This window comes from Anabrus simplex, chromosome 2, assembly GCF_040414725.1.
Source record: "Anabrus simplex isolate iqAnaSimp1 chromosome 2, ASM4041472v1, whole genome shotgun sequence".
NCBI classification, from domain to species: domain Eukaryota; kingdom Metazoa; phylum Arthropoda; class Insecta; order Orthoptera; family Tettigoniidae; genus Anabrus; species Anabrus simplex.
This window is the reverse complement of record NC_090266.1, coordinates 659,568,059-659,583,030: the sequence shown is the minus strand read 5'-3', so window position 1 is coordinate 659,583,030 and position 14,972 is coordinate 659,568,059. Positions and strand designations below refer to the sequence as shown.

Sequence of the window (14,972 nt, the reverse complement as noted above, 5' to 3'; positions counted from 1 at the left end):
TTATTTGTTCATAATTATTATTTTATTATTAATTGTAGTACCTTAGAAGGATGGCACTTAGTTGTATATATGTGGGCATGTGCTGTTTTCTCACTATTTATGTACGAGAGCGGTTTCAGCCCCACGTGGCCGGCCGCAAATGGAATGGTGAGAAAACTGCACTGTCGTCTGGTAGGGGTAGCTGGGATCCTCTTTTGGGCCCCACGGGTAGGGCCAGTCATGCCATCACTGGGAGGGTGGCCTTTTTCTCACCAGGGGTGATGGCACGGCTGGACAGTAGTAGTAGTAGTAGTAGTAGTAGTAGTAGTAGTAGTAGTAGTAGTAGTAGGTAGCTTGTCCTATCTCATATTATTATTAATATTATTATCTTTTTATTTATTATTTATTTTGTTTCGTAATATTTAATGGAGATGATAGACGTTGCATGTAGGGACTGAGGATGACTGCCGTGGTGACCCTCCCTTGGGAGTGTCGCCTTTCCGGAGTATCTGATGGACCTCATGGCATGCCCAAGGAGTCTCGTGTTTCTTTTCTTTTCTTGTTAGTTGTTTGTGCATGGAAAGGGGCATTGTGAACATGTATCGGTGCTAATCGCCTGTTATGTTCAATAAATACTATACTATACTATCCTAGGCTTAGAGATACTTCACTACAGAACAGATTTCCTGAATTCAAAAATCTGTTATGATACAGTCTATTATGATTTGCTGCTGCTACCCCTCCCCTCACTCCATTGTGTAGCGGTAAATGGCCTTATGCTTGAATGTATTCACAACCACTAATCCCATACTAACACAGAAAGTCCAGTAATCACTTCCCATTTCTGTTACCCATCACCTTCTCATGCCCTTCAGTTCTCTTTCTAACTCTTGCATTGGAATTGCCCATTAGCACTTTGCTAACCTTGCTGTTGACCCTGACTGTCATGTCACTCAGTGCTTCATAAAATTTGTCAACTTCATCCTCATCTGCACCCTCACATGATGGGTTGACTGAGACAATTCTGGTCCTAATTCCTCTAACGAGTTAAATCTACCCACATCATTTGCTCATTTACGTGCCTAACAGAAACTATGCTGTGTGCAATAGTATATATTCATATCGATCGGCGAAATAATCGTGATGTTAACCTTAACAAAATTTCTGAAAAATCAACTACTTCTGTTTGATAAAAATTATTTAAATATTTTTCCTTTGGATTAAAAACCGTTCAGCTTCGGCTAGTAACGTGCAGATTTCTCCTATCCTCCTCCCAGTCCTACTCCCCTCGCTTTCCCCTCCACTTCCCCTCAATAGAAGCTACTCTCAGAAGCAACACACTAACCTCCAGTCCAGTGTAAGCTCGCCACCCAAAGAGTGCCAGAAGAAAGGAACCGGCAGGGGAGTGAGTGCTCGTACATCGTTTATAAAAGAATAATTTTATTTCCTTATGTTCTTCGCCTTTTCTTTTTGTTTTAGACTCCTCTTTTCAAGTACTATTGCATTCTACACAAGTTCCGACGTGTTTTTTCTACCGGGTTGTGTTTACCTCCAAGGTATCTCACCACCAATCTTTTGAGAGGAGTTCCCCTAGTTCAGTTCGTCCCATTATACATTCAAGCATACCACCTCGTTTCAACGGGAATGTTGAATTCCACTATACAAAATCATGTCAACATAACATCAAGATGTCTTATGGACGAATATAATTTTTTAATGTGTGATTAGTTTTTAATTTAAGTGCATGTTTTATGGAAACAGTATATTCACCTCTTCACAGATACTTTTGACTTCACAACATTGTCATGATTTTAAGACTTCAAGCACAACATAACTACCCTACATACAATACTTCCAAGAAAATTTTTATTTTAACCTTTAACCCTAGAAGTGCCGAATGTTTTTCCCTAAATGCCAGGCCATTTTCGCATGTATTACACATGTATGTTTTAACAAATTTAAGCACGTTTAGGTGCAGAAAATTTAGGCATGCAGCATTCCATATTACTCAGAAAGCTGTATTTAAGATGCTTATATAAGTATTAGATCATTCACTTGCTTATCTGGTGCGTACCAACCGATCAAACATTTGGAAAACTTAAAAAAAAAAAAAAAAGTTTTTCATATTTTCAGGTTCACCATTAGTAATATATAACCACTCATTTTAAAAAATCACTATATACAAAACACCCGAAATTTCTTATAATTTTTAAAAATATTAAGTTCTCAAAAGTAAACACAGAAATGAAATCACAAAAGAATAAAAATTTCCGAGCTACACACAGTTCCGTCAGCCACCGAGTACTACTGGGAATCAATCTCGGAGAGTTTTCTTTTCCTGCCATGCCTCATAGGCCTCCAGAAATGCTGCAATTTATGAGAATATTCACGGTGCACCCTATATTTATTCGAATGGCAATTTACTTTTTCATTTCGGAGACAGTTACATCAAACCAGGTTCGCATACGAGAAAAAGCCGCCATTTCTCCAGAATGTCTCTTAGTTTTTTCGCCGCATAGTCATTACTTTCTTTCACCAAGAGCTTCCAAATCAAATCCGTAAAAAGCAAGTAGAAATACATAATAGGTGTACCCTTTCGGGGCGGACAGATCCTAATGCCAGGACCCCTTACTTCTCGGAAACATCCAACTCCGGTTCAGGTGGACAAACTCTGCACCACTTTGGTGTTACGAAAACAGTATCATTCACTGAAACGTCGGCTGGCCTGCTCTCTTCATCGCAATCACTTTCAACTTCAGATTCTGGAATATATTCTTCTCCGCTCTCAGAAGTATCATTAGCTAAAGAAAATACGGTATATCGCTGGTAGAAGAAGCATCCCAATCATTTCAAGGACTTTGTGAATATTACTTGAATCACTTAGCTCATCATCCATGATGAAAGTTAACACTTCAAAATAAACAATTTAAGAATAAACTCAATAATGTGTTGAAAGATAGCGAAATATATTCACAGAAACTAACAGAAACAGTGAGCGAGCGCGAAGTTACATAGCAACTGAGATCACAGGGGGATGATGAAATAGTAGCCGACTTTATACCTATCCTGACCTTGACTGAGTCATTTCCGGCTAGTGAGGAATGGAAGATGGAAGACCTAAAGCTTCCTCTTCAATGTATTACTTATTAAAATAGCGTAAGTGAACGATAAATGATGTTATGACTGATTAAGCGAATGCATGTACTATGCGTCGCGCGTGCGACGTTGGCATTCTAGTGACACACTATTAAGTCGCAAGCACGACGTTTGGCAGTTCTAGGGTTAAATGTATTTATTTTTAAAATGTTTTATTTTTGTGTTTATTTGTGGCTGAGGATGTCCTAAGAAAAGGAATAAACATTTGCTACTTGTTAAATAACTGTATATTCCTTTAGATTGAGTGAATAAATTACATAGTATTTAAAAGGTGGACCTCTCTCAAAAATAAGGTATATTACTTGCTTCTGTAATATTGCAGGAAAGCAGTCCTATATACCCCAAGCTAAGACCATAATATGGAGGTGATTCTGTAAATAATGCACAGGTTGGTAGTACTGCGAATTGGATCATCCAGCACTAATGAAGGTCATGTTAGTTGCAGATCAAGGCTTGAGCAAGACCCACGTGTTCATATTGTCCCTACAATTACCTGTTTGTAGTTAACAAGAGCTAGAAATACCGGGCAAGTTGGTTGTGCGGATAGGGGCGCGCAGCTGTGAGCTTGCATCTGAGAGATAGTGGTTTCGAGCCCCACTGTCGGCAGCCCTGAAGATGGTTTCCCATTTTCACACCAAGCAAATGCTGGGGCTGTACCTTAATTAAGGCCAAAGCCGCTTCCTTCCCACTCCTAGGCCTTTCCTATCCCATCATTGCCATAAGACCTATCTGTGTCGGTGCGACGTATAGCAAATTAAAAAATATATAACAACTTCACTAAGATTTATGAAGTTAAACACCTGCGTGAGAATTTAGTCCGTTCACATATAAATGAAGATAACACTTCGAAATACTATTGACTCCGCAATATTATATCGTAGTACTAACTTCCAGCAGCCAACTGTCCTGGTTGGCTGTGGGGTAAGACTGTGACTATGCCAGTATCCAGGCTTTTAGTTATACTTGTTTTGCTGGACGCGTCTTAGAATTCAGTCATTTTTTCTACCTACAAAAACTTCTTTAATCCTCAGCGGATTTTCACGAGACTTGTTAGTTTTGTAGGCTATATCCTAGGGCACATGGTGATGTTACTGTCATAGTTGTATTATTATTACACTGGTAATTGATGATAGAAAGATTCTAATGTTTGATACGTGACATAGTTTAACCTTGAGCAGCTGGAAGCCTGCTCGCTCCAAGCTTGTCATCACCAGCTGGCTCACTCGCGTGCAGAGTGTATTTTTAAAACTTGAAATACTTCGTGCGTTTCTGGTACTATATGTAAATAGTGTTGCTCCACATGGCTGTAGAGTCTCCAGAAGTTCACTGATAGCAACGCTCTCCCTGACACATCTTCGAGCATCTCTCAGTCACCTCGTTCAAAATTGGATATGGAGAGGCCAATATTAAAATTAGCAAACTCTCGTGCGGATATGGATCGGTCAGTATGAAAATTAGTGAACTCTAGCGTTCATCCACATTGATGAATTACAGTCTTCAGCCTATACTTCCCGACTGTACCCTGGGTTTTCAAGCAACTTGTTGCAACACTTTCGGCTGACTTCAACTGTCTTTCCTGACATAGTCACTGTTTCCGATGTTGCATAGTCCTGAGCAATTTACTCCAATATACCATATGTACAGATTCTTACCCAAACTGAAATTTATACAAAATATAATGATATAGATATTCAATATTCCTTAACTATAAATTCTTCTTGTAGCACTGTTCTTACATCTTACTTTGACAAACTCACATGGTATTCACTATTTTGTATTAGAAATTATTTTGTGAAAATTTTCTAACCTAAAATTGGGAGATCATACTTTTGTTACAAGGTATAAAACCAGTGACAAAATGATTTGATAATGATGGTCAGGTTCTGGTTCATGGGAAAACATGGTATATGACAGAAATAATGAAATCAATGGTTCATGACCACTACTGCTCTAATCAATCCATCTCTATTATGCTTACCCGAAAAGGTTATGTGTAAGATTTTGTGTGGTGGAGCATGGAAATTTTTTGTGTGTTTTGTTCCATATTTAGCATTGTTTTAGTGTAATTGTTTTGCATTTTACTGTGTACCCCATCTAAATTATATTCTTGTGTGTATCAATCAATCACTACTGATCTGCATTTAGGGCAATCGCCCAGGTGGCAGATTCCCTATCTGTTGTTTTCCTAGCCTTTTCTTAAATGATTGCAAAGAAATTGGAAATTTATTGAACATCTCCCTTGGTAAGTTATTCCAATCCCTAACTCCCCTTCCTATAAACGAATATTTGTCCTCTTGAATTTTAACTTTATCTTCATATTGTGATCTTTCCTACTTTTAAAGACACCATCCAAACTTATTCGTCTACTGATGTCCTCCCACGCCATCTCTCCACTGACAGCTCGGAACATACCACTTATAATACCAATATAATGGTCCGTTATTGGACATAATAAATTTTCCAGCTAACTCATTCTTGGTTGCCTGCGTTTCGCCCTCGTGTGCTAAGTTGGGCTCATCAGTTGGGACTTAGCACACCTCCCAAGATGCAAGGCTAGTGCATACCGTAGAGGCCACTGCATAGGCTACTTGAAGCCACCAGCAGTGCCAATGCACTATGAGAGTTATGTCTCATTTCCAAAAATTGATGCCTGCCTGGCCATCAGATGATTTATAATGTCCAGTAACAGACCATTATATTGTTGTTATAAATTTACTCATTCAGGACAAATATTTTAAGTTCCCTATGGGAATCAACATCTATATCACATACCACTTAGTCGAGCAGCTCGTCTTCTTTCTCCCAAGTCTTCCCAGCCCAAACTTTTGCAACATTTTTTCTCACTCTATGCATTTTAACCATTTATTTATTTAAAAATAAGGATAGTAGCTGTACTTTTTTTAATGATGTTCCACTTGCTGGGATAGAGGAAACTGTGAACATCGAGCAGTTGTAGAAACCATTGAAAGCCACAGTTAAAATAGAGGAATAGGAAGGTTAAAACAATTCTTTATATATTTTTGAGTTCCTCTATATCCAGAGGCAGCGCAACTCTGGATCCAAAGCCCCGGGTGGGGTTGGGGAATTATACAGATTCTCCTTAATGACATCATACGTGCTTGTCTGGGATATGACAAGGTCGGGATGCAATACTAGGAGTACCATCCCAACCCTGAGGAAGCAAGCAACAGGGAGGTGGCCGTCGAAGTGGCTAGTGAGGGAATGAGCAGCGTCAGACTGCAGTGAGCTGAATGCAAGAATGGAGCAGCAGCAGCTGCTGCTGCTGCCGCCACCACCACCTCAACTTGGGCAACCTATGTCTCACACAGGAAGTATCACCAGAAATTGACATGCCTGGCAGCATTCTGCACCATAGGATGCCCGAGAGGAGTAGAGCTTGCGTGACATCATTGTACTGAAACATAACCTCAGGCGCTTCCTGCTACTTCATATTTCTTATTAGTGCATTTCCATCTGCAATTAATATATCTGATGAAAGAACTCTTTTGGTAGAGGCTCATGACTAGGATGTGTCAAGATGATATATGACACATCCTCATTTTCCAGTGGATGTAGCGATGGATTGGTTTATAAGTCAGTGACATTTTGTTGCTTTTGAGGCATTCTTTTTCTTAATGTTGTTTTATGCAGGAGTGAAAAATGTCTTAATTTATTGCATAATATCTGTTGTTGAGATGTCCTAATATTCTGGAAATCTATCTAAAGGATTGCAGCTACAGAAGATGGTGATTACAAGATATGTTGGGACAATAGCTTCAGTCACATAAGCAGTAAAACTGTCTTTTTTGAGATCATCATTGAAAGTGAAGACGAAGAAGGAGAATCGTGGGACATAGATTTTGAAAATTATGATAGTCCTAGTCCTGAAGAACTGTATGACATGAAACTTCAAGATATACAGGTAAATTAAATCTGTAATGTTTAGAATTGATAGACTAAGATGAAGTTTATGCATGAGAATTTCCTGAGGAGTATGAGAAACTAGAATGGTTACATGTTGTTCATTTTGTAGGATGTGATCACACGTGTACATGGGCACCTCAGTAAAGTTCGTCATCTTCAAGACACACTTCGAGCTTTCGAAGCACGTGACAGAAATATTGCTGAGGGCAATTTTGTTCGTGTTAATTCGTGGTCCATCATACAGATTGTTGTAATGCTGGTAGTTGGTTTGATTCAAGTAAGTATGACATGTTACTTTTGAAACTGTATTTCCTGCTTATATATAATATTATTATTTCCCCTGGACAGTTATCAGCCTTTTAGCCCTTTATTGTAGATTGAAATCCTATTTGGTACTTCCGGAGTATATTCAGGACAAAGTCAGTCTTTTACCAAGTATTAGGTTTTCCCTTGTAATCTGAACAGCAGTTGTTCGGTAGGCCATAGCCCTTTGCAGCTGTTGGTTTGATCGTGTTTTCCATTACTTCCTATTCAGTACTGCTCAATAATCTTACATTTCTCATGGCATCAGAAGGATGCAAAGGCCTTGCAAGTTGGTACATTTTCATTCCATCTGACGTCCAGCTCAGTGGGTAAATGGTTAGCGTGCTGGCCTTTGGTCCAGGGGGTCCCGGGTTCGATTCCCGGTCGGGTTGGGGATTTTAACCTTAATTGGTTAATTCTGATCAGTTGGGGGCTGGGTGTGTGTGACGTCTTCATCATTAGAATCATCATCCGTGGAGCTCTATCCTCATAGATGCACATTTCGCCTATATGGCATCAACTCGAAAGACCTGCAGCAGGCCTCTTTAGAGGCCACACGTCATTAATTCATTCCATCTGACGTGGCACTAGACTGAAAAATGATGTCTCATTTCTTCTGCATCATGATCACATTGTATGTTGTTTTACTCTTCATAGATTATTGCAAGAATATTTAACTATATTTTTCTAGAAAGCCTAAAACTAGTAAACAAGTTTCAGGACTGTTTGTCTCATTAATGTTGATTTTGATCAGTGATGAAGCATAATGATCTATAACTTATGGAGCATATTGGCTAACCTGATATTTCTGTTTATTCTGGTCTATTACATAGAGAGGCAGCAAAATGTTGTGGCACTATGTAGGGGACCACAGAGGAACTAATTACCTGCAATCCACTGCTCGACTCACCAGTTAGTTGTAGCAGTCCAAGTGGGCGTCCAGTTTCATTACGGTAGGCGTAAATTATTAGCCAAGATGTCCGGTTCTATGGCTAAATGGTTAACGTGCTGGCCTTTGTTCACAGGGGTCCCGGGTTCGATTCCCGGCAGAATCAGGAATTTTAACAATCCTTGGTTAATTTCACTGGCACGGGGGCCAGTGTCTGCATCATCATTTCATCCTCATCACGACGCACAGCTCGTATACGGGTGTCAAATCGAAAGACCTGCACCTGGCAAGTAAGACATGTCCTCGGACACTCCCGGCACTGAAAGCCATACGCCATTTCATTTTTTCATTAGCCAAGATTTAATAATGAATGAAGTTGAAAACTGATGTAGATCTTACCTTTCATTAAAGCAGCTGTTAAATATGATGCCCATCATCCTAAATACAAACATTGCATCGGTGTTAATAAAAAAAATTCTAAAACAGTCTTACTTCAATAGAAAAATATCCATTGTCCAGTATTGTACATCACACACATAACATTCAACAACTGTAGGAATGCAACACTAATAAAGCTAAAAATGTGTGCTCAACAAGAACTCCACTCATAAACCAAACATTCATTCTGTACACTTACTGCTATCCATGTTTGCTGCACTGCCTGACCACACACTCTATCCCTGCCACTCAGGAAGAAAGCAAATATTTTCCCAATCTACCTGCCGAGCAGCACCAGCTAAAGTGCCAGTAACTGTTCGCTGCCTCTCCCTGTATTTGTTCTTGGATTTGGAAACTTTTGCATAATAATGGGAAATATTGTGTAATTGAGTTGGTCTAAAATATTATGAAATTGGGCTCTGTGCTGCTCTTGACATATTGGAATATATGTAAATATTTTATTTCTGGGTTAATTATGGAGAGAAGAAAGAAAGAAACTGCATTAGATTAACAGTGACACATTTTGCATTATTGATAACAGGGATAAATGCTGATGGTAGAAAAGTACACCATACATTATGCTGAAAAGAGAAATGCTTCCAAAGGCGCCGTTACACTGGTATTATAATTAGAACAGCAGAAATGGAATGAATGGGTGAAATATTTTACGCCAGATTGGTTTAAGATTTGAGACATTGACCCTGTGCTTTACTAGGACTTAGAAGCATGCTAATTTCCCGATGCTTCCCACAATCACACATTTCAAGAATTAAGGAAGCAGGTTGAGAAGTGATCTGCAATCTTTAATGCCATGAGAAATTATTTTCACACTTGTGACTGAAATACTATTCTTGAAATCCTTTACACGCTGAATAAATCTTAATTTGTTCTTAGACTACATCAAACCGGGCAAGTTGGCCTTGTGATTACGTGCGCGTGGCTGTGAGCTTGCATCCGGGAGATAGTGGGTTCGAATCCCACTATCGGCAGCCCTGAAGATGGTTTTCCATGGTTTCCCATTTTCACACCAAGCAAATGCTGGGGCTGTACATTAATTAAGGCCACGGCTGCTTCCTTCCAACTCCTAGGCCTTTCCTATCCCATCATTGCCATAAAACCTATCTGTATTTGTGCGACGTAAAGCCACTAGCAGGTTAATAAAGGCTTTGTCAAATAAGTCGGAGACAAACCATCTTCTATTTTTATACAGAGATGTCCATGCCATCAGATCAATTTAGCTGCTCAGAAAGCTAATGCTTACTTGCTGGTCAATATTGAATGTTTCCAGGTTCAACTTTTCTATTGTCTTGAAAAAAAAGTTCCAAAAGTCTTAGCACTTTGAAAATATGTCACGAGATATGTGGTTTTAAACCTAACAAGATTTTGAAATATGTAAGTACTCGTTGGCTTTCTCTCCTTGAATGTATCTCAAGGATTCTGGATCAGTGGGAGGCCGTAACCTTAATGTTTTGCATGGACCAAATAAAAGGAAAAAAAGGAGAGTTCACAGACCAATGTGAAACAGAGAGGCCTTTCTTTCTTGATTCCAGGACAGAGTTATACTGTTACTTTATTCAGAGTGTACTGTCCATTTTTAATCATGTAAATTTGTTTCTACAACAAGATGATCCTCTTGAACATGTATTGTGAAGTAAACTTAATGGCCTTTTAAGAGACTTGCTTGTAAGGTTTATTCATCTTGTGTACAAGCAGGAGTTGCTTCAACTACTGAGGTGGAATTTAGGTAAAGATGGCACTAAAAAGAAGATGAGGACTTGGTGGTTGGTGCTAAGGGTAGGGCCTTATTTGAAAGAAGAATTAAGTGATAGTAATAAGCAAGAGTTTTATTCTTCTGTTAGTGTTTTACATTGCAGCTTGTTATTACAGTGTGACCAAATTTCCTCCTGGTGATGAATTTTAGAAACATGCAAAATTTGCTAATTTAAATCTGAGACAGAATGTTTCATTTTAGTCTGTAGAGTATTTGATCAATAGATTTCCCAAAATTATAGCAGATTCAGAACATGATAAACTTGAATCAGAATTTTCATCATACCAGTATGACATTTTATCTGATGACATATTAAATTGTTCTAGGTTTTCTGTTGCTTAGTGTAAAGTTGCAAATTTAAAGAATGGAAGTGGTCAAATGAAGTATAACACCAACAGAAAGAATCTTTATCATTGTAAGAAAAGAATGCATTTAGGTCCTTACTAAGTACAAATACAATTGTCAATGGTGCTGTATGTTTCAAGAAAAGATTCATTGAGAAGCAGTTGCAAGAGGCAAAGCATACTACAACACAATATCTACACCTGTATAACTGAAGCAGTTACAAGAGGTGGCATCTTATAACACTTTATTTATACCAGAATAACTAAACAGGTATTTAAATATGAACATGAACTTTCTTTTAGGTTAGGTATATTTTAAAAATGGAAGATTCTAGGCACCCGTGTCGGTTTCCCTTCATACTGAGATGACCCTGATTACTGATTCTCCACTCCAAAGATTGGTAGGCCTGCCTCTGTTCCCTGTGAGTGGGAGGAAATTAGTTTTGATCAGTGAATGGTAGTGGTCTGAATTGACATTGGCAATTCACAGTACTTTGACGTTAAGTATTTTCTTGCTGTTCCTTCTGCTAATTATTATGTTGCCAAGTTAGAAGTCCCCTAGCATGGGGTTGGGACATCTCAATGTCTTGACTTTCCTGGGAAGGTGTTTGAAAGCTGTGGGTTTAAGGACTAGGTTGTAGTTTCTGATCAGGTCGTCCAGTCATTCTCTGGTTAATCAGTCGCTCTCCATTCCTGTTGGTCCTCTTCTGGACTGGGTATTTTCCAACTATATTCTTGAATTTTTGCTTTTTCCCTACTTGGACACTGAAGTCCCCCATTAGAATAATCATGTGGTGTTTGGGATTCTGCCCATTGTCTCTTCTATTTCTCCCCAAAAGGTTTCTACACCTTCAGTATCTTTCCTGTTAGTGTCATTGGTAGGTGCATGGAAGTTGAAGATCGTGTATGTCTTGTTGAGTGTTTTGAAGGATATAGTGGATATTCTTCCATTTGAGGAGGAGGAGGTTATGGAGTTGTTCATTCTGTTGTTGACTATGAAGCCTGTGCTGAGATAGGCTCATTCACCACCACTCTCTGACCTGGTGGTCTCCTGCAGTGTTCTTAACAGGATCCCCAGAATCCAATGACTTACATGCCCCATCACAAGTGGTGGTGGGGTGTGAGTGTGGATTGCTTAACACTTGTAGTAGTTTTTCCTTTACTCGTTTGCTCCATGTTGCTAGAGTTATGAAAAAGGAAAAAGGTTAATGTGTGGTACCATGTTGTTAACTGTGAAAGTTGTATGTAAGCTTTGAAGCTCCCAGGACTAATCGGCTCACTGACACAGTTTCCCTCTAGGGTTGGTTATCCAACCTTCCACTGGGTTGCTCAGCTTAACGGAACACATTTTGTAGGTTATATGTAGTATTTGGTATGAAAGAGGCTGGTTGCATTCTCTTGCTGAATCTGACATGTTCCTTTGCCAAATGATCGGGAACAACTAATGATGGGAGTTCAATATCATAGCATGATAATGTATCCTGTTCCATCACAGTAAGCTGTTGCAGAAATATTATGTTCCATCGGAGACTTTTATACGAAAGTGTCTGCTGTCTCAGCAAAACCAAGGTAGTTTTGGATTGTCTAATGTATATTAGGCTCTCAGTAAACAAGTGCAGCAGCTCACTTTAAACAGGCACTCCTGTGCAGGCACAAATGATAATTTGGAACAGCTTATACAGTACTCTGTTACTTGGCTGGTTACAGATATTCGATATTTATTTATTTATTTATTTATTTGAATTGCATAGTATTAGGCTTACTGGTGGTAACATACAGTAGCATTAGTTCCTTGAAACAGGTCTGCATGATCTTCCCACTTGACTTTTCCTGTTTCACGCTGTGTTGTAAATGACGAGCAGTAGACAGAAAATGAGTTCTCTATGGTCTATTTTGCTGTCACAAACCTTGTAATTAAGCCTGCCTGCCTGCTGTGATTTATGTGGACAAAAACTCATTGCAGTGAAGAAACACATTGAAAGAAGGCACTAACAATAAATAAATAATAGAAGATAATAAATAAGTTCTAAAAATTCTACCAGTTCATGTAGTTCTGATTGTGTTCTGAATACTCAAATATTAGGTCCTGAAAAGCCATCACAAGTGCCATCTTGTGTAACTGTCCCTCATAAATCTTCGTATTCAACTGCAAACTGTGGAGCTACAAAGCAACTATTGCTACCATTATTTTTGCCGCTACAAAATGAAAGGGGTGATACACAGAAAAAGAAGCTAGACAAGCTATGTCTGCAGTTGTTTACCCCATATTTCCAGCCTTTTTCTTTTTTTCCCTTACAATTTAATGTCGCACCTTCACAGATAGGTCTTATGGCAACGATAATATAGGAGAGGCCTAGGAGTGGGAAGGAAGTGGCCGTGGCCTTAATTAAGGCCTTTGCTTGGTGTGAAAATTGGAAACCATGGAAAACCATCTTTAGGACTGCTGACAGTGAGGTTCAAACACACTATCTCACCCACCAGCTCACAGCTGGGCACCTCTAACCGCACGGCCAGCTCGCCCGGTAGAGCCTTTTTCTACCTAGATATGGTTGAAGATTAAGATTTTGTACCCTTTTGTACTGGATTTAACCCTGCTTATGTTTTGCCTGATAGACTGTCACTGCATATTTTACACATGAAGGTTTCGAAGTAGTAGTTTTGGGAATGTAAATGGGTCTTAGCAAAAAAAAATTTGGAATAGTTAAGAATGTGAGTGATGACCTGGTGAAAAGGACAGAGGAACTGAAGAAAGCAAGATGGAGATATAGTATTACTATTTATGTACTTAGTAGGGTGCAGCTAGGGGCTACAAGAGGCAGCTGGTATTAATGACTGTTCCTCCCAAAAACTGCTCTGCAACATTTACCCTGTTAGATCTATGTCCTATTACTATAGTATAACAGATATATTGGAACATGAAACTGCAAAGGAACCATTTGTCCCAACCCTAGCAACAATGTATTTCACTCTCAGTTGCCAGTGTCACAAAGACTCTTCTGAGGTGGTGGTTGTTGTTATTAGACCTACAAATGAGTGCTCTTAACTCTTTTGCTCATACGAGGGTAAGAGAAGCAGAGGGAGCCCAAGAAGATAATGGTTAGGCCCATATCCATGATTTCAATATAACAGAAATACATGCGGAAGAGACAAGTAGCTGTAAACAGAAAATTGTGAGATTTCCTAGTCTTATCACAAGGAATTGCAGACTGAAACTAAAAGGCATAATAATCTGTAATAAAATATACTGCCTGCCAAAAAAAATTAAGCACCCAGATGAGGATCAGGAAACAAAATGAAACTTCATGGGCTGAGAAGGTATGTGATATTACTTCAGTGATTACAAAATCGAGTCAAATTTACAAAGAACTTGGCCAATGTGAGTCCACTTACCAGTATGACGTTGCATCCTGTCTGGCCTAGATTGATGCACTGATTCAGTTGGGAAGGGTGTCATAAAGCTGTTGTATCCTCTCCTGAGGCAATCTGGCCCAGAACTGTTATAACTGGTTCTTGATATCCTGGATACTGGCACTGAGATGGAGTTGACATCCAAGCTGATTCCACATGTTCTAAGTAACTTGCAAGGTCTACAGTGTGTCAAACGCACAGGTTAAATATAAATATTATACTACAGCATACCTACAATTATACAATATTATACTGCAATATACACCGAGCTCGATAGCTGTAGCCGCTTAAGTGCGGCCAGTATCCAGTAATCGGGAGATAGTTGGTTCGAGCCCCACTGTTGGCAGCCCTGAAGATGGTTTTCCGTGGTTTCCCATTTTCACACCAGGCAAATGCCGGGGCTGTACCTTAAGGCCACAGCCGCTTCCTTCCAGTTTCTAGGCCTTTCCTATCCCATCGTCGCCGTAAGACATGTGTCGATGCGACGTAAAGCAAATAGCAAAAAAAAAAAACCTACAATATACCTAGTCTAGGAAAATAACAAATAGGGAATCTGCCACCTGGGCGACTGCCCTAAATGCAGATCAGTAGTGATCGACATTTTACAGATATATTTAACCTGTGTTTGACAGAGTGAACGAGCTTTTAAGTTACATTTAACCGAGTCGACACTAGAAAATATGGCTTCCTTCTTAACAAAAAAAAAAAAGAAAACGTTCTATCGGGGACAGATCTTGCGATCTTGCTGGCCACAGGAATA

The 14,972-nt window shown here is 39.3% G+C and overlaps 1 protein-coding gene across 3 annotated transcripts in view; it reads left to right on the top strand.

The window, feature by feature from the left end:
- Nucleotides 1-14,972, top strand: part of LOC136864333 (transmembrane emp24 domain-containing protein 5) — a 61,904-nt gene that overhangs the window by 29,636 nt on the left and 17,296 nt on the right. For all 3 annotated transcript variants that reach the window (XM_067141175.2, XM_067141172.2, XM_067141173.2), the window contains exons 4-5: nucleotides 6,862-7,057; nucleotides 7,169-7,336. In XM_067141175.2, the coding sequence (XP_066997276.1) occupies nucleotides 6,862-7,057; nucleotides 7,169-7,336 (364 nt within the window). The remainder of the gene's footprint in view (nucleotides 1-6,861; nucleotides 7,058-7,168; nucleotides 7,337-14,972) is intronic.